Raw genomic sequence first — 24,594 nt, 5'->3', positions numbered from 1 at the left:
CCTGCAGAGATCCATCCCCTGCCCTTCCCCCCACCCCGCTGTACACCCAAACTGCTTATTAACATTAATTTTCATCATTACTGAGAAAAAATCCAGTTATGATTTTGGTGCACGAACAGTTATCGAACATAACCTCGAACAGCCAAATTTTTCTCAAATCGTTCGTGTTCGCCGAACGGCTCGAACACCGCCCAAAACAGCTCGAATTTGAGATTGGCGAACAGTTCAAGTAGAACAACGCTCATCTCTATTAATGAGTACGACATGTTCCCATTAGAACGGAACGTGTCTGCTATACAGTTATAGGGTATGCAGTGAGTCCAATGGCTGACCAAATTCAGGAAAAACCCCATTAACAATTTAAAGACACATAGAGCAGGGCCACAATAATGAGTACGACATGTTCCCATTAGAAAGGAGAGAGTCTGCTATACAGTTATAGGGTATGCAGTGAGTCCAACGGCTGACCAAATTTAGGAAAAACCCCACTAAGAATTTAAAAACACACAGAGTAGGGCCACATTAATGAGTACGACATGTTCCCATTAGAAAGGAGAGGGTGTGCTATACAGTTATAGGGTATGCAGTGGGTCCGATGGCTGACCAAATTTCGTAAAAACTCCACTAAGAATTTAAAGACACATAGAGCAGTGCCATAGTAACGACAAATTCCCATTAGAAAGGAGAAAGTCTGCTATACAGTTATAGGGTATGCAGTGAGTCTAACAGCTGACCAAACCCCACTAAGAATTTAAATACACATAGAGGAGGGCCAAAGTAATGACAAATTCCCATTAGTTAGGAGAGGGTCTCCCATAGTGTGGGCCTATGCAGTGAATTCAAGGGCAGACAAAAATTGGGAAGAACTCCAATGCCCCTTGGAAGAGACTTAGAGGGTCTCATAAAAAAAATGTACCCATTAGAAATGAGCGGGTCTCCTATACTTGTAATGCCCATGCACTTAGTGTAATCTGCTGACAATCATTTACCCCTGGGGGGTATACATGAACATACTGTATAAAAAATCTTTTTTACGGGCATCATAAACACCCTTTAAAAAAATTATGTGGGTGTTGCATCACGGACCACGGTCACCCTGGTGATATGGTGATGGAGGATGAGGATGAGGAGAAGCAGGAGAACAAGAGCAAATAGCCAAAATCAGGAAGCAAATACCCATGTGTGGGTATGAAGAGGTACATGGGAATACACTATTAAAAAAAGACACTGTATTTGAGTTTATTTATGCTGCTTTCATTCGGCGGTGTTGAGAAGTCAGGCCCAATCCAGCCCTTGTTCATTTTTATGAGAGTCAGCCTGTCAGCATTGTCTGTTGACAGGTGGATGCGCTTATCATTTATAATTCCACTAACAGCACTAAAAACCCGCTCTGATAAAACGCTGGCGGCATGGCAGGCCAGCACCTCCGATGCATAGAGAGCCAGTTCATTCCACGTATCCAGCTTGGATACCCAATAATTATAAGGCACAGAGGAATCACGGAGGATGTTGGTACGGTCGGCAAGGTACTCCCTCAGCATCTTCCCAAACTTTGCACTCCTTGTGACAGTACCCCGCGCCTCAGGGCTTGAGCGATAGAAGGGGCTGAAAACATTCTCCCTGAACTTTGACAGTGTTCCCCTGCCTCTTCTGGATTGGAGTTGTGTCTCTTGCCTGTAGTCCTGGATTGTCCAACGAACTATTACCTCTGCCACGTTTTCAGATGGGAATTTTTTTAATAGTTCCGCAAGGGCCTTCTTGCACTGCCTCATTTTTGTAGACCTGTCCGCCTCAGGAATAAGAGATATAAAGTTCTCCTTGTAGCGTGTGTCTAGAAGAGTCACCAATCAGTAATGACTGTCACGCAAAATTTTGAGAATGCGACGGTCATGGGAAAGGCAGCGTAACATAAACTCAGCCATGCGTGCCAGACTGCTAACAGGCAAGACTTCCGTGTCCTCACGAAGAGGATGACTGACCATGCTCTTCTCCTCCTCCACCTCCTCTCTGTCCTCAGGCCATCCACGCTAAACAGACGGTATGACAGTTGTGCAGGTAGTACCATCAATAGTGCATGAAACTAGCTCCTATTCCTCCTCCTCCTCCTCTTCCTCATTGTCACCCAATCCACATTGGGATGAGATGAGACTGGGCTGTGTGGAATCACCCCGTATGGTTCCTTGCTCCATCTCATCGTGCTCCGCCTGCAATGCATCCTCTTTGATCGTGAGCAGAAAGTGTTTCAGAAGACAGAGTAGCGGGATGGTGACGCTAATTATGGTGTCATCGCCGCTCACCATCTTTGTGGGGTCCTCAAAGTTTTGGAGGATGGTACATATGTCTGACATCAATGTTCACTCCTGAGGTCTTATGTGTGGAGTCTGAACTGAATACCGACGGCCTTGTTGATGCTGATACTGAACAACTGCCCTCACCTGCTCACAAATCCTTCCCAACATCTGCAGTGTAGAGTTCCAACGCGTGGGGACATCACGCACCAGTCTGTGAGCCGGAAGCTGCAAACGCTGCTGAAACACCGCAAGGGCGGCGGAAGCTGTAGCCGACTTTCTAAAATAGGCACACAGGCGGCGTACTTTGACAAGCAAATCTGGCAGCTCTGGGTAGGATTTGAGTAATCTCTAAACCACGAGGTTAAGCACATGGGCCAGGCATGGTACGTGTGTGAGCTCGCCACCAGGTTCCGGCCATTGTCACACACGACCATGCCTGGCTGTAGGTTCAGTGGTGTGAGCCACAGATCTGCCTGCTCTTTCAGAGCTGTCAACAACTCTTCAGCATTATGCGGTTTGTCACCTAAGCATATTAGCTTTAGCACAGCCTGTTGCCACTTAGCCGAGGCAGTGTCGCAGTGCTTCCAGCTTGTGACTGATGTGGTCATTTCGGAGATGAAGGCTGATAAGGAGGAGGAGGCTGAGGAGGATGAGGTGCAGGAGCTGTAGACTGTGGGGGAAACCCTGATTGACTTAGGGCCTGCAATCCTTGGGGTCGGGAGGACATGTTCCGTCCCAAGGTCCGTCTGGGTCTCGTCTTCCACTATGCTAACCCAGTGTGCTGTCAGCGAGATGTACCGTCCCTGCCCACAAGCACTTTTCCACGTGTTTGTGGTTAGGTGGACTTTCCCAGTAACTGCGTTGTTGAGTGCACGGCTAATGTTTTGGGACACGTGCTTGTGCAATGCAGGGACGGCACACTGGGAGAAATAGTGGCTGCTGGGGACCGAATACCGAGGAACGGCCGCCACCATTAGGTTGCGGAATGCTTCCATCTCCACGAGCCTAAAAGGCAACATTTCGAGCACAAGCAATCGTGAAATGTGGGAATTTAGTAGTGTGGCCTTTGGGGCATTGGCTGCATGTTTGCGCTTTCTTTCCTAGGACTGGAGTTTGGACAACTGAACGCTGCGCTTGGACCAGGACGTGGACATGCTTCCTGATGCTGCTACGTGAGAGCATCCAATGACAGGTGCATGGCAGGAGGCATCTTTGCATGCACCAAGGACAGGGTATTGGCTTGCATGCACACCAGCGGAAGAAGCAGTGGTTCCACCCACAGACACTATTCTTGACCCTAGGGTTTGGCACACAAAATCGGGTGCGTTGCTGCCATGTGCCTGATCATGCTGGTGGTGGTCAGGCTGGTAGCTTTGCCACCCCTGCTGATGCTGGCCTGGCAGATGGTGCAAATGGCCTTTTTGGGGTTATCGACAGAGTCTTTAAAAAACATCCAGACTCGGGAAGACCTAACAGTTGTACTGGCAACTTCCTTCATGTTGATGTTACAGGGAACGGTTGCCTGCCTTCTTTCTGCGGCCACCACACTGCTTCTTCATGCCTGTTGGGGTACTCTGCCTCCCTCCCTCTGTGTGCTTCTCTCCTCGCTCTGCATGTCCTGCTGCCAGATTGGGTCAATTACTATATCATCCACCACCTCATCTTCCACTTCCACACTCTGGTCCTCCTCCTGACTTTCTGGCAATTATGTCTCATCATCGTCCACCTCTTGTGGCATTTTCCCACTGTCGCCTTTGTGTGACCATGGCTGGTCAAATATTTAGGCATCAGTACATGCAATCTCCTCTTGCCCCACTTCAAGTGGACTGGGCGACAGGCCCGAATCTATAAATGGAAAAGTGAACAGCTCTTCAGAGTGTCCAAGTGTGGGATCAGTTGTCTCCGGGCACTCGGCATAGTGGGAGGAAGGAGGTTCAGGGTGAGGAGTATGTGGTCCATACTTACAGCTACTGAGACTTGACCGTGTGGAAGACAAGGTGGTGGTGGTGGCTAAGTGACTGGAAGCATTATCTGCTATCTAACCAATAACCTTTTCACACTGGTCTGTGTTCAATAGTGGTGTTCTGTGGTTCCCTATTAATTGGGACAGGAAGGTCGAGCGAGAAGATGTGGGTGTTTGTTGTGGCACAATTTCAGCTTGCCCATGGCCTCGGCCTCTGCATGCACCATCACCATCACTTACATTTCCCCGTCCCGTGCCAAGTGCCTTGCCCATTTTAAATGGAGGACAATTTCTTCCACGCTCACTACAAATGACTGAATTTGAAGCGAACTTATATGTGATCCGTGTGACGGAAAAATGCAGTTTTAAATACCTGGCCTGTAGGCAACTATTTTGAACAGCAAACTGGTGTCAATTGCTTCACTGAAACACCAAAACAAATTTTTAAAGGAGGTCAGAAATAGCAGCATTTTCTGAAAATGAATATGTGATCCGTGTGTCGGAGAGAACACAGTTTTTTATAGCTGGCCTGTAGGTAACTATTTTGAACAGCAAACTAGTGTCAATTGCTTCACTGACACACTGAAACAAATTTTTATTGGAGGCCAGAAATGGCAGTATTTTCTGAAAACATATATGTGATCCGTGTGACGGAGAAAACACAATTTTAAATAGCTGGCCTGTAGGTAACTATTTTGAACAGCAAACTGGGGTCAATTGCTTCACTGACACACTGAAACAAATTTTTAATGGAGGTCAGAAATGGCAGTATTTTCTGAAAACGTATATGTGATCCATGTGACGGACAATCCACAGTTTTAAATAGCTGGCCTGTAGGTAACTATTTTGAACAGCAAACTGGTGTCAATTGCTTCACTGACACACTGAAAAAAATTTAATGGAGGCCAGAAATGGCAGTATTTTCTGAAAACGTATATGTGATCCGTGTGATGGACAAACCACAGTTTTAAATAGCTGGCCTGTAGGTAACTATTTTGAACAGAAAACTGGTGTCAATTGCTTCACTGACACACTGAAAAATGTTTTAATGGAGGCCAGAAATGGCAGTATTTTCTGAAAATGTATATGTGATCTATGTAACAGAGAAAACACAGTTTTAAATAGCTGGCCTGTAGGTAAATATTTTGAACAGCAAACTGGTATCAATTGCTTCACTGACACACTGAAGGAAATTTTTAATGGATGCCAGAAATGGCAGTATTTTCAGCGCAATTATATGTGATCTGTGTGACGGACAAACCAGTTTTAAATAGATGGATTTTTAGCGTTGTAATATGGAAAGGACCTGGCTGTATTCTGCAGTGCCAATAAGCAAATGGCACAAAACAACGGTGTTCTCTGGATTGCTTTTTAAGCAAATAATGAGGATTAAGATCCCAAAAAAATTATTCCTGACCCCTGAGACCTGTGCCTATTTCTAGAAATATCTAACAGCAGCAGCAGACAAAACTGGAATGGAGTCTCTTGTGCTATGTGCACTGCAGTCTGCTATATACACTTCCTGCCTGCCTATATACACTGCCTGCCTGATATCTCTGCAGATGGATTAGTCCTCAGAAGTACTGTTTGTTGAGATGGTTATGTCTCTCTAATATAGTTTGATACACCTACACTAGGTAGAAACAAGCAAATCTCTCCCTAGCTCAGCAGCACCTCTCCCTACACTGTCTGATTCCAGAGTGACTGTAATGAGCATGGCGGCACCAGGTCTGATATAGACCTAATGACGCTGTGCGGCCAGCCAATCACTGTAATGCCATAACCAACATAGCTTTGGCATTACAGTGAGTGGCAGGCAATCCCTGCATGTTCATTGGCTCTCTAAAGAGCGCCAAACATGCAGGGAAGAGACTCCCGTCAAGCAACCCCGGAAATACTCGGCGAGCGCCGAGCATCTCACTGCTCGCTCATCACTAATAAAGATATTTCTTCGAAGCTGAACCTGAGAAGGTTACATATTTGAGAAACAACCTTTGCTGTGCTCAAACATAGATGGATGGGAATAAATGGCAACTGATTTAAGTTTGATCGTGTTGACCACCACTTTATTCACACAGAAGACTGTGGGACCGCTGTTCTGCTGATTGGTGGGGGTTATACATTTATAAACTATGCTGTAAATAGTTAATAAATGTATTCTTTCGTTAACTCCTTTTAGGAGAAGTGCCTCAACATTCAATTGCCAGTAAAAAAAACGTATACAATATTGGTTTAGAGGCTAACTATCCTTTTTTTTTGCTGATGTTCCACTTAATCTAAAATAAAAAATAAAGCGACTTTACATACAGTCATGATTAAAAATGTCATACATATTTTTAGTTCAGTTCCTAATTCACAACTATGCTTTTTCATGGTTACAGACTCCTATGAAACTTAACATGCTGTACATTTGTATTACGTCTGTCAGAAGCAGCAGGCTCCAATGACTACCTTGGTGAAAGCCACTCCATCTGGCAGATTCCAGAGGAACCCCGGCCTTCACCCTTTAAGCTACTTACAGGGATCTGGACTTAAAACGGCGTCCATTGGAGTGCTTCCATGGAAGTGCCACTGTCCTGAGGGGCGTATCAGAGGCAAGCGAATAGTGGGGTTATCTGGGTCAAAATCAGGAGGTCAGTGTAGGGACAAAGTCATAAAGAATAAGAATAGTCAAAAAGCAGGAAGAGGTCAAAAATCAGGTGGGAATAGCAACAGGGACAATAGCAAGGGACAAGTTACACAGAAGCAGGTCAGAATATAACTGTCAGTAAACAGCAGGATTTCAGGATCTTAAATAGCTTGCAGACCCATCCAAACCACACGGCAGTTAACTCTGTCTCCCAGTATGAATGGAACTGCAAGTTCTTGAGAACACAAAACTAGAACTGTCACCCGCAACAAGAGCGAAACAGAAGCAGAGGCAGGAAAGGCAGGCATTGACACAGATGTCACAATTTTCAAGGTATAAAAAGTTGGATACATAAAAAATATAGAAAATCCAATTGTAGATGAATAAAATCACTATGGTTAAGTTTGTACATCGCTATATATGAAAATAACTTTTTCTCTATTTGTGATCATGAAAAGTGATGCTACAATTTACACCATATTCCGTTGCACTAAATTGCTGCTACTATTTTTTTTAAGGCATGCACCCCAGTTTCCTAACTTCCTGAATGCTTGAGGGACAGGCACTGCTGATTGATTTACAGTTCAGGCTTCATTGTGCTGCTGGACTGAAATGTGCTTTCTTAATGTTGCTATATGAAGGAGTTTTGCCTCTGCAATATTGGAAACACAAGAGCTAATATTGTGCTCCGGTCATCCTGGCCAGCCTGAGGGCAGTGCTTACAAGCTCACTGTGAGAGCATATTCAGCCACCGCTGTTAGAAAGCCTCTAGGTAACTAGCTGCTATACAATAAAATGAAACAAAATTGGGAGGCAACTTGGCAAAATTATAATGAGAAAATTACAAAGATGCTTTTTATCAAGCAGTTTGCATATTTACCCATAAAAAATGGGAATAACCTTTTGATTTTTGAAGTTGTAATAAATTCTCTTTAATAATAAATTCATGATTACAATTGCATCAATCTATGCATTCATACATGTAAAATATTGATACTGTAGAAGTTGGGCATATCCCAGTGGATGATATAGAAATTTCCAAAGCTAAATAGGATATTTTGTGATTATATAATCAACTTGTTTTCTTTGTAATATTTAGTCAGAAATGCATAATGGCAGTTGCGCTGTTGCCTGCATTACCATTTGGTGCTTACTAAATTGAAATAACCAGGAAAATCAACAGCTGTGTCCTCTCTGACTGTTTCTGTTTTATGTGAAAACCCATTTTCATAGATGAGTATAATGTGTGAATGAAAACAAATACCCAGATAGAATGAAGTCATGGCCGTGCAAGCGGTCCTCGGGTAATTCATTTTCTATGGAATGCAAAGTGGTTGTGCGGGGAGTGATGCTGGATTGACACTGAGAAGGTAGCAAAACTGCATCAGATAAAACAGTGATGCTATTAAAACTATAGTAGGAAGCCCAGGAAGTGACACACTGCTGGAATCAAGGTTTCTGCACCTATACTATGCTGACCTCAAATGGAAAGTATAAACTTGGGGACAAATACAGCTTTAGGCTAAGGTCACATGACAAAAAAAATCGGATAGCACTAGTGCGATGTATACGATGGTGTGAGTGAACCCTTAAAGAGAACCTGTCAGGGCCAAATTAGTGCTGTAATGCTGATTAAAATGATACCTGCAGTGAAAAAATCTGTTTTGTGGTTCTTGTGTAATCAGTGTTTAAAGTTTTGTTGTAATCATGACTTTGTGTATTCGGACAAAACTATAGGGTGGGACTATGGGCAGTCACTTTTCTTGTTGCTCTTGCCCCTCTGTCTACCTCCTGTTTGAAGGACAGGGCACTTATCCATCAGTGACCTGCCTCCTATTTTAAATATCGCTGGTGCGCATTACTTTATTTTGTCTCCAAAAAACATTAGGTCTTCCACAAAATGGCACCAGCGACAGTGTATGCACGTTTGCATCTAAAAGTCTATATTAATTCTCAAGCTGTGCATGCGCCGCCCACCGTACCCAGAGGACCAGCATGATGTTTATGGTGTCTTCTGCATGGTCTCCTCTTCTGCGTCCTCCAGTGCTGGTCCTCTGGACCTAGTGGTCGGCGCATGTGCACTTTTAGATATGACCGCCCATGCGCCGCAGCAGTCCTAATTTTGTGGGAGACCTAATGTTTTTTGGAGACAAATTAAAGTAGTGCTCAGGTGCGATATTAAAACAGGAGGCAGCTCATTGACAGATCAGTAACCTGTTATTCGCGCAGGAGGCAGATGGAGAGGCCAGAGCAACAAGAAAAGAGACTGCACATAGTCCCGCCCCAATGGACGAAGATTTCTTCACGACAGGTATCATTTTAATCAGTGTTACAACTAGTGTTGAGCGAGCACTAAAATGCTCGGGTGCTCGAAGCTCGGCCCGAGCTCGCCGTGATACTCGGGTGCTCGACCCTAGCAACGAGCCCAATGTTAGTCTATGGGAAACCCGAGCATTTTTGCGGCGGCACCCCCGGCAGTTTGTAGAAAGCCTAAAAAGTGCCCAAAACGATAGTGACAGTGCTCAAATGACATGGGGACAGCATGGGGATCGCCCCAGGAAGCATTTCTGACCCCCAGGTCACTGTTGTCAACAACGTGTTCAGAGGTATTAAGCCACTTTTACAGGCTCACAATAAAATGTTCAAAAACGAAAGTGAAACTTTTTTCCTGTGAAATATGTGCAGGAATTTCTTTTCCAGGGTAAAGACTTGTGTATAAGGTAAAATAAATAACCAAAAACAAAAATACTCCTCCACACCTTGGGCTATGTTCACAAGTAGCATTTTTTATGCGTTTTGGCACTTTTGTATTGCTTTCAACTGTGACAAATGCATTCACAGGGAAATGTTATTTTAACATTTTACAACCTTATCTGGCCATGTGCTGTGTGACACATGCATACAGTGCTGAAAAGACATGGGGACAGCATGGGGAAGACCCCTGGAAGCATCTCTGACTCCCAGGTCACTGCCTAAAAGTGTGCCCATCAGAAGTGATCCTTGCCGCATCAGAAGATGCAGACTTGCAACTATCTCCGTGCAAGTCCTTGTCCCAGGGCAGTGTTCAATTGTACCTCCCCCATTCCTTGCAATGCAAGCGCAAATATGCAGCCAACCACCCACCCACCCCCAGGCTGCAATACCATACTGCTAGCTTGCACTTGAAATGGGGCCTTTTAGTTTTGAGGAGGACGAAGCTGGCCACTACCTCATGGCTGCTTCGGCAGCGAGGTATCCATACTCAGTCCCCAGCCGCCCGGCGGCCGGATGTCCACACTCGGTCCCCAGCTGCCCCGCGGTCGGGTGTCCACACACAGTCCCGAGCCGCCTGGGGGCGGCCGGGTGTCCTTGAATGGTCCCCAACCCCCCCCCGATTTCTCCGCAGAACATCCACACCGACTTTTCTTAGACTGGCCTGCTTTAGGGCAGCATTGGACGAGCCCACCAGAGAACCTGACTCCTCCAGTGGGCCCTGGCTTCTCCATCAGGGGAGTTGTTTGTGCCAAGGTGAGGAGCATGATGATGATAGAAGTTAGCATCTGCATTGTTTTCTTGGATTGCAAGCGTAAGTGTGCAACCTGCCACCCACCCACCCCCAGGCTGCAATACCATGCTGCTAGCTTGCTTGCACTTGAAATTGGGCCTTTTAGGCATGTGGAGGCAGACGCCGGCCACCATGTCATGGCTGCGTCGGCGGCCCTTTTATCCATACTCAGTCCCCAGCCGCCAGGTGGCCGGGTGTCCACGCTCGGTCCCCAGTCGCCAGGGGGCGGCCGGATGTCCACACTCGGTCCCCAACCGCCCCGCGGCCGGGTGTCCACACACGGTCCCCAACCGTCAAGGGGCGGCCGGGTGTCCACACCCGGTCCCTAGCCGCCTGGGGGCGGCCGGGTGTCCATAAATGGCCCCCAGCCGCCCCGATTTCTCCGCGGAACATCCCCACACACTTTTCTTAGACTGGCCTGCTTTTGATCAGCATTGGACGAGCCCACAAGAGAACCCGACTCCTCCAGTGGGTAGAAGTTAGCATCTTCTTTGTTTTCAAGGAATGCAAGCGCATGTATGAAGTAGCGGCTAGGCCTGAGGTGGTCAGCGTTTTGGGGCATATCCTACCTCCTCCGAGGATTGCTGGATGTTTTCCTGCTACTATCCAAGTTCTATGACTCCCGTTAAAACAAAGCTTCTGGTGATAAATGATGGATGAGGTAGTGGCAAGGGAGAAAGAGCAGGAGGAACAGGAGCCATTCACATCAATATCAAGCCAGTCAACCACATATGTTTTGTAGGATATATTTCTGTAACAAAAGGAGCGGTTCGGCTACACAGTTATAGGGCATACAGTGAGTGCAATGCCTACCAAAAATTTTGAGGCACTCCAATGCTCCTTGGAAATGACATGGAGGTCAGAGGGCCTTAACTAAAGATTTTTTTCCATTTATAGCAACTGGGTCTCCTGGCCACTGTTGGCCTAAGCAGTGAATGGAAGGCTTTCCAAAAATTATGAGGAACTGCAATGCCCCTTGAAACAGACGGGGATTACAGCGTACTAAAAACCTTCTACCCATTATTGGGGAGTGTGTCTCCCTTAGTTTTCACCTCTGCATTGAAAAGCAAAAGCTGACTAAAATTAGGAGGAAATGCAATGCCCGTTGGAAGAGTCGTGGAGATTAGAGGTAAGGTCATTAAAAACAACATTTCAATGCCCCTTGAAAGAGACGTGGAGGTCACAGTAGCTTAACAAGACACTTTTAATGCCCCTTGGAAGAGATGTGGAGGTCACAGTAGCTTAACAAGACAGTTTTAATGCCCCTTGGAAGAGTGGTGGAAGTTACAGTGGAATAAAAGACAATATCAGTGCCCCGTGGAATAGACGTTGAGGTCACAGTAGCTTAACAAGATGGGTTTTAATGCCCCTTGGAAGAGTGGTGGAAGTTACAGTGGAATAAAAAGACAATATTAATGCCCCGTGGAATAGACGTTGAGGTCACAGTAGCTTAACAAGACAGTTTTAATGCCCCTTGGAAGAGTGGTGGAAGTTACAGTGGAATTAAAAGACAATATCAATGACCCCGTGGAATAGACGTTGAGGTCACAGTAGCTTAACAAGACGGTTTTAATGCCCCTCGGAAGAGACGTGGAGGTCACAGTAGCTTAACAAGACGTTTTTAATGCCCCTTACAAGAGCCATGCCGTACAGCATATTACAAACATTAGTCCCATTAATGGGGAGTGGGTCTCCCATAGTGTTTGCTTATGCCTTCCAAGCAAAAGCTTCCAAAAATTAGGACTGAGCAACTTGCAATGCCTCTTACAAGAGCCATGCAGTACAGCATATTACAAACATTAGTCCCATTATTGGGGAGTGGGTTTCCCATAGTATTTGCTTATGCCTTCCAAGCAAAAGCTTCCAAAAATTTTGAGGAAATGCAATGCCCGTTCGAAGAGTCGTGGAGGTCCCAGTAGCTTAACAAGATGCTTTTAATGCCCCTCAGAAGAGACGTGGAGGTCAGAGTGATATAACAAGATGCTTTTAATGCCCCTTACAAGAGACGTGGAGGTCAGAGTGGTATAACAAGACGCTTTTAATGCCCCTTACAAGAGACGTGGAGGTCAGAGTGTTATAACAAGATGCTTTTAATGCCCCTCAGAAGAGACGTGGAGGTCAGAGTGGTATAACAAGACGCTTTTAATGCCCCTTACAAGAGACATGGAGGTCAGAGTGGTATAACAAGTTGCTTTTAATGCCCCTTACAAGAGACATGGAGGTCAGAGTGGTATAGCAAGACGCTTTTAATGCCCCTCAGAAGAGACGTGGAGGTCAGAGTAGTTTAACAAGATGTTTTTAATGCCCCTCAGAAGAGACTTGGAGGTCAGAGTGGTATAACAAGACGCTTTTAATGCCCCTTACAAGAGACGTGGAGGTCAGAGTGGTATAGCAAGACGCTTTTAATGCCCCTTACAAGAGACGTGGAGGTCAGAGTGGTATAACAAGAAGCTTTTAATGCCCCTTACAAGAGACGTGGAGGTCAGAGTGGTATAACAAGATGCTTTTAATGCCCCTCAGAAGAGACATGGAGGTCAGAGTGGTATAACAAGACGCTTTTAATGCCCCTCAGAAGAGATGTGGAGGTCAGAGTGCTATAACAAGACGCTTTTAATGCCCCTTACAAGAGACGTGGAGGTCAGAGTGGTATAACAAGACGCTTTTAATGCCCCTTACAAGAGACGTGGAAGTCAGAGTGTTATAACAAGATGCTTTTAATGCCCCTCAGAAGAGACGTGGAGGTCAGAGTGGTATAACAAGACGCTTTTAATGCCCCTTACAAGAGACATGGAGGTCAGAGTGGTATAACAAGTTGCTTTTAATGCCCCTTACAAGAGACATGGAGGTCAGAGTGGTATAGCAAGACGATTTTAATGCCCCTCAGAAGAGACGTGGAGGTCAGAGTAGTTTAACAAGATGTTTTTAATGCCCCTCAGAAGAGACTTGGAGGTCAGAGTGGTATAACAAGACGCTTTTAATGCCCCTTACAAGAGACGTGGAGGTCAGAGTGGTATAGCAAGACGCTTTTAATGCCCCTTACAAGAGACGTGGAGGTCAGAGTGGTATAACAAGAAGCTTTTAATGCCCCTTACAAGAGACGTGGAGGTCAGAGTGGTATAACAAGATGCTTTTAATGCCCCTCAGAAGAGACATGGAGGTCAGAGTGGTATAACAAGACGCTTTTAATGCCCCTCAGAAGAGATGTGGAGGTCAGAGTGCTATAACAAGACGCTTTTAATGCCCCTTACAAGAGACGTGGAGGTCAGAGTGGTATAACAAGATGCTTTTAATGCCCCTTACAAGAGACATGGAGGTCAGAGTGGTATAACAAGACGCTTTTAATGCCCCTCAGAAGAGACGTGGAGGTCAGAGTAGTTTAACAAGATGCTTTTAATGCCCCTCAGAAGAGACTTGGAGGTCAGAGTGGTATAACAAGCCTCTTTTAATGCCCCTTACAAGAGACGTGGAGGTCAGAGTGGTATAGCAAGACGCTTTTAATGCCCCTTACAAGAGACGTGGAGGTCAGAGTGGTATAACAAGACGCTTTTAATGCCCCTTACAAGAGACGTGGAGGTCAGAGTGGTATAACAAGATGCTTTTAATGCCCCTCAGAAGAGACATGGAGGTCAGAGTGGTATAACAAGACGCTTTTAATGCCCCTCAGAAGAGATGTGGAGGTCAGAGTGCTATAACAAGATGCTTTTAATGCCCCTTACAAGAGACGTGGAGGTCAGTGTGGTATAACAAGATGCTTTTAATGCCCCTTACAAGAGACATGGAGGTCAGAGTGGTATAACAATACGCTTTTAATGCCCCTTACAAGAGACGTGGAGGTCAGAGTGATATAACAAGACGCTTTTAATGCCCCTTGGAAGAGCCATACAGTACAGCATCTTAAAAATATTATTCCCATTTTTTGGCAGTGGGTCTCCCACAGTCTTTGCTTATGCCTTCCAAGCAGGTGCTGACAAAAATCAGAATAGAGGAACGTTCAATAATGGCAACACGGACCACGGTCACCCTGGTGGTATAGTGGTGGTGGAGGCTGAGGATAAGGAGAAGAACATAAAACAGCCAAAATGAGGAAGCGTATACCCATGTGTGGGTGTGAAGCGGTGCATGTGAATACACCTCCCGAAATAACACAGTGGATTTGACTTTTTGCTACTCTGCTGTCATTTGGTGGTGATGAGAAGTCTGGCCCAATCCAGCCCTTGTTCATTTTGATAAGGGTCAGCTTGTCAGCATTGTCAGTTGACAGGTGAGTGTGCTTATCAGTTATAATTCCCCCAGCGGCAATAAAAACACGCTCCGATAACACGCTAGCGGCTGGGCAGGCCAGGACCTCCAAGGCGTACAGAGCGAGTTCATTCCAAATGTCCAGCTTGGATACCCAATAATGATAAGGCACAGAGGAATCATGGAGGACGCTGGTACGGTCAGCAAGGTACTCCCTCACCATCTTTTGAAACTTTCCACTCCTTGTGAGAGTACCCCAGCCTCAGGGTCTGTACGAAGTGAGGGTCTGAGAAAACTGTCCCAGAACGTTGAGAAGGACTGTTTGTTTGTTCTGGCAGCCTTTACAGACCCTACACTAACTTTTTCGCAGGAAAAATCTCTCCCTAGCTCAGCAGCGCTGTCCCTACACTGTCTAATCCGGAGCGACTGAGTCCAAGATGGCGGCGCCCGATTTTAAATACTCGAGGTGATGCTGTGCGGCCAGCCAATCACTGTAATGCCCACAAACAACATGGCTGTGGCATTACAGTGACTGGCAGGCAATCCCTGCATGTTCATTGGCTCTGTAAAGAGCTCCAAACATGCAGCGCGGAAACCCGAGCTCCCGCCCGAGTAACCCGGAAATGCTCGGTGCTCGCCGAACATCCCGAGTAGCGTGATGCTCGGCCGAGTACCGAGCAGTGTTGAGCATGCTCGCTCAACACTAGTTACATCACTAATATGGCAGTTTACATAGCAAAATCCTGCTGACAGGTTCTTTTTAGTATTACATTTCATGATTGTAAAAAAAAAATGAGAGAATTAGAATTTGTAAATTTTCAGAACATTTTTAATTTTGTGAAAATTGTTGATGAATACATATTTTTCATACAATTTACGATTTGCAATATGTACAGGTGCTTCTCACAAAGTTAGAACATCATCAAAAAGTTAATTTATTTCAGTTCTTCAATGCAAAAAGTGAAACTCATATATAATATAGAGTCATTACAAACAGAGTGATCTATTTTAAGAGTTTTTTTCTGTTAATGTAAATGATTATGGCTTACAGCCAATGAAAACACAAAAGTCATTATCTCAGTAAATTAGAATAATTAACAAAACACCTGCAAAGGCTTCCGAAGCTTTTAAAAAGATCCCTTAGTCTGCTTCAGTAGGTCCTACAATCATGGGGAAGACTGCTGACTTGACAGATGTCCAGAAGGCAGTCATTGACACACTCCACAAGGAGGGTAAGCCACAAAAGGTCATTGCTAAAGAAGCTGACTGTTCACAAAGTGCTGTATCCAAGCATATTAATGGAAAGTTGAGTGGAAGGAAAAAGTGTGGTAGAAATAGGTGCACAAGCAACTGAGATAACCGCAGCATTGAAAGGATTATTAAGAAAAGGCCATTCTAACATTTGGGGGAGATTCACAAGGAGTAAACTGCTGCTGGAGTCATTGCTTCAAGAGCCACCACACACAGATGTATCTAGGACATGGGCTACAAGTGTCGCATTCCTTGTGTCGAGCCACTCATGACCAATAGACAACGCCAGAAGAGTCTTACTTGGGCCAAGGAGAAAGAGACCTGGACTGTTGCTCAGTGGTCCAAGGTGTTGTTTTCAGATGAAGGTGATGGAGATGGAAATTTCATTCTCCAGGAGGACTTGGCACTTGTCCACACTGCCAAACGTACCAATACCTGGTTTAAAAACAACAGCAAACTCACCTGACCTTAACCCCATAGAGAATCTATGATTTATTGTCAAGAGGAAGATGAGAGACACCAGACCCAACAATGCAGACGAGCTGAAGGCTGCTATCAAAGCAACCTGGGCTTCCTTAACACCTCAGCAGTGCCACAGGCTGATCGCCTCCTTGCCACGCCGCATTGATGCAGTAATTGATGCAAAAGGAGCCCTGACCAAGTATTGAGTGCATTTACTGAACATACATTTCAGTAGGCCAACATTTCGAATTTTAAAAACATTTTTCAGGCTGGTGTTACAAAGTATTCTAATTTACTGAGATAATGACTTGAGTTTTCATTGGTTGTAAGCCAAAATCATCAACATTAGCAGAAATAAACACTTGAAATAGATCACTCTGTTTGTAATGACTGTACACTGTGTGCAGAATTATTAGGCAAATGAGTATTTTGATCACATGATACTTTTTATACATGTTGTCCTACTCCAAGCTGCATAGGCTTGAGAGCCAACTACCAATTAAGTAAATCTGATGATGTTCATCTCTGTAATGAGGAGGGGTGTTGACTAATGACATCAACAGCCTTTATAAGGTGTGCTTACTTATTAGGCAACTTCCATTCCTTTGGCAAAATGGGTCAGAAGAGAGATTTGACGGGCTCTGAAAAGTCCAAAATTGTGAGATGTCTTGCAGAGGGATGCAGCAGTCTTGAAATTTCCAAACCTTTGAAGCGTGATCAGTGAACAATCAACCGTTTCAGGGCAAATAGCCAACAGGGTCGCAAGAAGCGTGTTGGCCAAAAAAGGCGCAAAATAACTGCCCATGAATTGAGGAAAATCAAGTGTGAAGCTGCCAAGATACCATTCGCCACCAGTTTTGCCATATTTCAGAGCTGCAACGTTACTGGAGTATCAAAAAGCACAAGGTGTGCGATACTCAGGGACATGGCCAAGATAAGGAAGGCTGAAAAACTACCACCTTTGAACAAGAAGCATAAGATAAAACGTCAAGAATAGGCCAAGAAATATCTTATGACTGATTTTTCAAAGGTTTTATGGACTGATGAAATGAGAGTGACTCTTGATGGGCCAGATGGATGGGCCAGAGACTGGATCAGTAAAGGGCAGAGAACTCCACTCCGCATCAGACGCCAGCAAGGTGGAGGTGGGGTACTGGTATGGGCTGGTATCATCAAAGATGAGCTTGTGGGACCTTTTCGGGTTGAGGATGGAGTGAAGCTCAACTCCCAGACCTACTGCCAGTTTCTGGAAGACAACTTCTTCAAGCAGTGGTACAGGAAGAAGTCGGTATCGTTCAAGAAAACCATGATTTTCATGCAGGACAATGCTCCATCACATGCATCCAGCTTCTCCACTGCGTGGCTGGCCAGTAAAGGTCTAAAAGATGAACAAATAATGACATGGCGCCCTTGTTCACCTGATCTGAACCCCATAGAGAACCTGTGGTCCATCATAAAATGTGAGATCTACAGGGAGGGAAACAGTACACCTCTCGGAACAGTGTCTGGGAGGCTGTGGTGGCTGCTGCACGCAATGTTGATCGAAAACAGATCAAACAACTGACAGAATCTATGGATGGAAGGCTGTTGAGTGTCATTATAAAGAAAGGTGGCAATATTGATCACTAATTTTTTTGGTTTTTGTTTTTGCATGTCAGAAATGTTTATTTCTAAATTTTGTGCACTGATATTGGTTTACCTGGTGAAAATAAACAAGTGAGGTGAGATTATATTTGGTTTTTATTAAGTTTCCTAATAATTCTGCACAGTAATAGTTACCTGCACAAGCAGATATCCTCCTAAGATAGCCAAATCTAAAAAAAAAACACTCCAGCTTCCAAAAATATTAAGCTTGGATATTTATGAGTCTTTTGGGTTGATTGAGAACATAGTTGTTGATCAATAATAAAAATAATCCTCTAAAATACAACTTGACTAATAATTCTGCACACAGTGTATATATGAGTTTCACTTTTTGTATTGAAGAACTGAAATAAATTATCTTTTTGATGATATTCTAGTTTTGTGAGAAGCACATGTATATTATATCATTCTGGAAATTTGCTAAATTATATATCATTGGCAAAGCTATTTTTTGGCAAATTGTAAAATATTCAGTTTATTCATTCATCTAGAGTAAACAATTTATGAATTGAAATGTAAAATAGTATGTAGCCCACATTTTATCAGCTGAGGTATCAGATGGCGTTGCCTTCTGCATTACGTAACATATATGATAGCTCCTCACAGACACCACAGACCTTTCATGCTTTGTTGCTAAAGATTTTTAAGAAAGAATGCTCTGACAATTTCCCGTCTAAGAGCTCCTCAGTGAGATCCCTGCAATAGGGCGAGTGCGTGTAGCTTCTATGAAGCCCATGGAGAAAGGATTGTAGTACATTTTTCTTAGATTTTCTTAAAATATTCATTGTGCTATAAATAATTTTGCCTCAAAATGTTTTGTGTTTTCGCCATTTATCTATAATGCATAGAACCATTTTGAATAAATTATTAATATGAACGCTGAACATATTTGTTTTTAACCTCTTCAGAACCAAATACCCATGTTCTACCATATTTCCTGATAAAACTCATATACTTTTTGGTGAAAACTGAGTCAGAAGTGATTGACATATAATATTATTGAATGGATCACCAAATTTTTACTATAATTTAGGAGACAGGAGTTCATTCTGTATCATTATATCAGTTCTAGCTACAATATGACAAACCGTAACAAAGTGATATCATTTGCTGCTTTAGTATACTTTCATAATTATATTTTATATTTCACAATTTCTGTTTACATACATTAATGGCAAACTGATAGATGTAGAGTGACAGGTATTAAGAAATAGATGACCTTTGCAGAGTAAAATAAAATCAATTACAATACTTATTCATCTATTATCTTATATCCAGAGCAAATATCCTTAAGGCTATGTGCAGATGGAGTTTTTTTTTATATAGTGAGTCCGCTCTTAAAAACGCCTGAAAGCCTTATCCTATTAAGCTCTATTGTAAGGGAATGTGCACCCTAAGGGGCAGTTACATGGCAAGATAATTGTGAATGAGTGTTGTTAAAGAGGCTGATGATCATTTTCACATTTGAAATGATCTTTTGAGCAGCATAAAAGATGATTGTTCTCTTCGTTGCATTGTCCTGTGACCCGGACTCCTGCTGCCGAGAACCATGGCAGCCTATGCGCACTGGATCCCATATACTGTAGATTGCTCAGTGGGCATCATTTGCTGTGGTTTGCCTGTGAAAACTGGCAGTCAAATGACTGCCGATCTGTACAAGTTTACCAATCAGCGGTCATATTGTGCCACGGGTTGGTCCGTGTAAGCACACCTTTAGTCTTTTTGCTGAGTTTTCGGAGCAGAAACTGAGCAAAACTTCCAAGTCTTGGAAGAGTTCAGAGGTTTTGAGGAGGATTTGGAGAGTTCCTCTCCATGTGTACACAAAGTTTATTTAGAGGATTTGGGGGCACAAATGAGTGGAAACTCTTTCAATCCTCCTCAAAAATTCAAAACTTCTTAAAAACTTGGAAATTCTAGTCAGTAATCTGCTCCCAAACTTCAGCAAATAGACTCAGTGTGCATATACCTCAAAATTCACCAAAAAAAAGTGTTTCCACATGAAAAACTCTGCAACTCTTGACAACTGTCTGCACCATGCTATATATTAATTTCTAAAAAAGTTCAGAGAAATTTTTTTTTTCACTCACCATTAGGCATGCAAAGTCTCATATTGAGGTAAATATCTGGTAGTAATGATCAGAGCACGGTTAGAGCAAAAATTCATATTATTTTCATGTACATACCATGGTGGTTTCTGCAATTGATCCAAAACTGTTAACAAATATATTGCAGGTAACATTTACTGGAGGTCCTGTAAAAAATGAAAAATAATACACTGATAATTAATCAGGCCATAAATGTGTAAAATACATAAACTGTTTAGTGGTTTACTATGTTCATATTAATGTGAATGCAAAAACATTTGCTACACTTGAAATTAAATAAAAATAAGCTCTTTTGGCATTTTTTGCAAGGTACAATCAAAGGAAGCAAGTTGGTAATATGGTAAGATGCAATAAAATATTACTTGTGATTGTAGATGATATCAATTTAGAACAGAGAATAGAATTAAAGATAAACGCTTTTGTCACATCACAATTCCAAAACACTGCTTATGAATTAAAGGGAATCTGTCGGCAGGTTTTTGCTACCTCATCTGAGAGCAGCTTGATGTAGGCAAAGAGAAGCTGACTCCAACGATGTATCACTTAGATTACTGGGCGCAGCTGTTCTGACAAAATCAGAGTTTTTATATTTAGTATGAAGCAAAGCTGAGTAAGCTGCCCCCACCCACACCAGATTCTCTATAAATAATGGCTATAGACCCTGAGTTGCTTATCACAGGAGGGGGCGGGGTCAGACCAGGAGGCAGACGCAGCTGCGCCCCAGCAATGATAAGCTCCTGGTGCTAAATCAATCATTGTAAGTAAACAAAATAACGGAGCATGATAAGAGAGGCATATAATGAAATATGTGTTTTAACCCCTACCTCATGCCAGATTACGTACATTACAAAAACCTGCTGAGAGTTTTCCTTTAAAGCAAATGCTATTGTGACATCAGCAGATGTATGACTATTGGGTTTCCAGTTTCTTTGGTGAGAGTGGGATAGTGTAATATTGATCCTAAAATGTGGCTGCTGTGTATTTGTCCATTCAGCTGTATAAAATTGGTCAGTGAAGGATCCACAGGGGTTGATTCATATAGACGCCAAATTTTTCAAGAAAAAAAGAAATAAAGTGTCATTATTGGCATCAACAATCCGGCGTCACAGTGCACATACCCTGAACTTCTGTCTGGGTACCTTAGTTCTCCATATGTGCACTACTTAGAACTTTATTGGAGTCATCAAGAGGCACATTCAATTGAGCCTTGTGTAGTCCATAGGCTTTCTGCCTATGCCCATTACGTTCTATGCTGTAAGCGACCTAAAAGAAGTGAGCATTACAGCACTGGCGGCTCAATGGTGCCAAGCTTCACTTCCTTACCCATGGCTGCCTCCCTTTGTTGTGCTCAACATCAGATCTTACAAGTGGCCTAGCGTTCCTCAATGACATCATTTCACAAGAACTTTTAAGGCCCACTTGGACACAACCACGTGACTCAATATCTAGACTGTAATGTGTTCAGTTTGTTTGGAGATTGCCACCATCTATTTTCTTCTGTTGCCATCAGCTCTTTAGACTCCTGGTATTTCTGCTATTTGCATCTGCTTCTTCTGTAATCTGCTGGCTAAACTATTATTTGGTGTAAGCATCACAAACTGCTATTAGAGACTGTCCACATTACGATACAATCTGCTGTGAATTTTTCTACCTACTTATGAGTGCTGTTTCTTTTCTCTTTTATTTGCCTACCTGATTCTGTGGCTGCCAGTGTGTACCGCCTTGCTTGTTTTGTCTACTGTGCAGCATAGCCTTTTTTCTGGGTTCCTGCTGTTCCAAGTGCCTTCCAGACTGGTGTACTGTTACCCTGGCTCCATATTGTGGTTTTGTGAATCCACCTCACCAGGTGACTGCTAACAGTTCCATTGATCTTAACATATGTCCCTTATTGTGTGATTTGGTGTTTCTGTGTTCTACTTTTACTTTTTCTTCAGGTGATAGTGGAATGGCTTAAATATTCAAGCGCATGACAACATATATAAAAAATTGGTTTGGCACACAATGGGTGAGATTCAGTAAGATAAATTCAAGAGGAATTCTAGGCCAGTTTGGATAAACAAAAACAGTCTTTCATAAATCGCACTACATTTATTATGAGTTTTTGAAAACTTCTGCGCCTTGCCTAGCAATGAAGCATGGCCTTATTGGAAAGGGGGTGTGTTATAGTGAAAAGGGGGCACAGTCTATATGCAACACTGTCCACCAAAAAAATAATTTACTGTACATTTCTGCCACATGGTAAGCAAACTAATAGGTAGTGATAGTCTAAACATGCGCCGAGTTTATTATCAAATCGCATCAGTGACTGTGATAAATCTGGTAGATTTCAAGATTGTTTACTCTATGTTTGCAACTTTGTATCTAAAATTTGGACAAAATTGATAAATTTGCCGCATTGTGTGATAACAGATTCACTTGTGGGTTCAGTTAATGCTTACTCTATAAGCAAAATTCTCTAAAAACAACCCTGCATTACACCATTGTGATATCATTGCATGATATTGATTTGTGTGACATCAATTTAAACCATAACCTATCAATAAAGACAAACACTATTATGACATCATCATAACAGATTAGTGAATATAAATATAAACATTATCTATTGTGATATTAAGCACTATTCTGACAGCACTGGAAATATGCCGGATATTCCAGGTGGGCTGACCACTTACTATCCAAAGATCACAAAATAATGAAGAAATGGAACAATACTTCAGTAGGGGGTAAGATTAAAATACATTTTATTTAACTCTTCACTTTCATATCAAAACGCTTTAGGCATATCTTTTCCATTGTAGCAATGTAGTGGGTTTCTGGAATCTGTACTGGGTTCCAAATGGGGCAACATTTTCATAAAATAAATTAGATTGTTTGTCAGGGATTGTCTGTAAACATACAAAGCAAATCTTTGAAGAGATGCAATATATTCTAGTCTTTTGCTTGCCTCATTTCAAGCAATCGAGGAAAGTGAATTTTGTTGCTGAGCTATTTAATATGCATGAGGGCAAAGCAATAAAAGAAGTGACTGCAGTAATAATGCGATGCTCAGAGATTATAGAAGATATTTGCAGTGGTGACAACGGCAGCATTATTTTCAGAGCTTTATTATGAAACCCTCAGAGTCAATTGACTTTCAAACTATGGTCATTTGTGCGGGTATGTAATATTCCTCTGTGGCTGAAGATTGCATAGCTTACTTAACCGACCTCATAAAATGTTATAAAATGGAAATTATGTTGTTATATTTAATTGGGCAATTTATATAAAACATCTAGAACCTTCCGGCTTAAGCAACTAATTAAAAATCATCTAGCTACGAGGCAGTTCTTATTTGCTGAGGCTGGAAATGTTTACTAACAATCATTCAACGGAATTAGCAATCCATGAATCGTGTAGTTCTATATCGATACTTGTATTTTTAGTTTGGATTTACAGAACAACAACGTTTTACTTTAGTGTAATTCAGACACAACGTATTCCATCTCAATTGTTCTTGATCCACTGGAACTTTTATAAAGGGAACCTGACAAGTCTCTTGATGCTTTCAGGCTGGCTATACATATAAGATGGCTGGCGGCTGAGTGCTGACTCTCCCATACATAGGAATGCTCTTTTGGCCAAGCCCTCCAATCTTATCTATGAGTATGTCGCCGACCGGCACGTCAGCTACCTGATTATCTATGGGAGAATAATGCAATCAGCAGTCCAAAGTTGGACACGTGATATCTCTCTGGACCCTCTGTCGGCCAGCACGTTCATACACATTAGACCATCCAGGGGTGGATTAAGAGTAGCAAGAGCCCCGGGTAGTTTAGAAGGCGCGGGCCCCCCCCCACCCACACACACATACACACCTGATGTATCACATGTCACATGATCCCCTGTCATAGATCATGAGATAGTTCACGTGAAATTTGGCACAATATTAATTATAATATTTTTTTTTAGGCTGTGTGCCCACTATGCATTTTTTAAGCAATTCCGCTGCATAAACGCTTAAAAAACGCTTGGTAGAAGGCGTGCCATGCTCCCCAATGATAATCCGCATGTGCTGTGCACATGCTGTGGAAATTTCCGCTGCGGATTATCATTGCGGAAAAATCCGCAGCATTACCAATTATTTTGCGGAAGCGCGGCGTTTTCGCTGCCATTGACTTGCATTGGAATGCATGGAATCCGCATCACTGCATCTGTACATGCGGATTCCATGCATTTCAATGTGCAGATGGTACCCGGGTTTGTAGAAGAGGAGACTCTCCTCCGGACCCGGGTACCATAGTACCTGTAAAAAAAAGAATAAAATAAAGAATAAATATTATACTTACCATCTGATTGCCCCCGGTGTCTTTATCCGATGCGTTCTGGCTTGCCGGCAGCTCATGATGGTCTGAAAAGGACCTGCTGTGACGTCATTTAGTCATGTGACGGGTCACGCGACCGCTGACATTGGCAGGCCATCAGAA

At 43.2% G+C, this 24,594-nt stretch overlaps 1 protein-coding gene across 1 annotated transcript in view; it reads right to left on the bottom strand.

Annotated features, from left to right (window-relative positions):
* GLRA3 (glycine receptor alpha 3) overlaps positions 1-24,594 on the bottom strand; it is a 562,486-nt gene that overhangs the window by 401,861 nt on the left and 136,031 nt on the right. The window contains exon 3 of the mRNA XM_073656226.1: positions 20,207-20,274. Within this exon, the coding sequence (XP_073512327.1) occupies positions 20,207-20,274 (68 nt within the window). The remainder of the gene's footprint in view (positions 1-20,206; positions 20,275-24,594) is intronic.

The sequence above is a fragment of the Phyllobates terribilis genome, unplaced genomic scaffold (assembly GCF_046119375.1).
Source record: "Phyllobates terribilis strain yellow unplaced genomic scaffold, ASM4611937v1 Scaffold_1__5_contigs__length_1240528914, whole genome shotgun sequence".
NCBI classification, from domain to species: Eukaryota; Metazoa; Chordata; class Amphibia; order Anura; family Dendrobatidae; genus Phyllobates; species Phyllobates terribilis.
The sequence above is the reverse complement of the archived record's forward strand: the minus strand, read 5'-3'. Positions and strand labels throughout refer to the sequence as shown.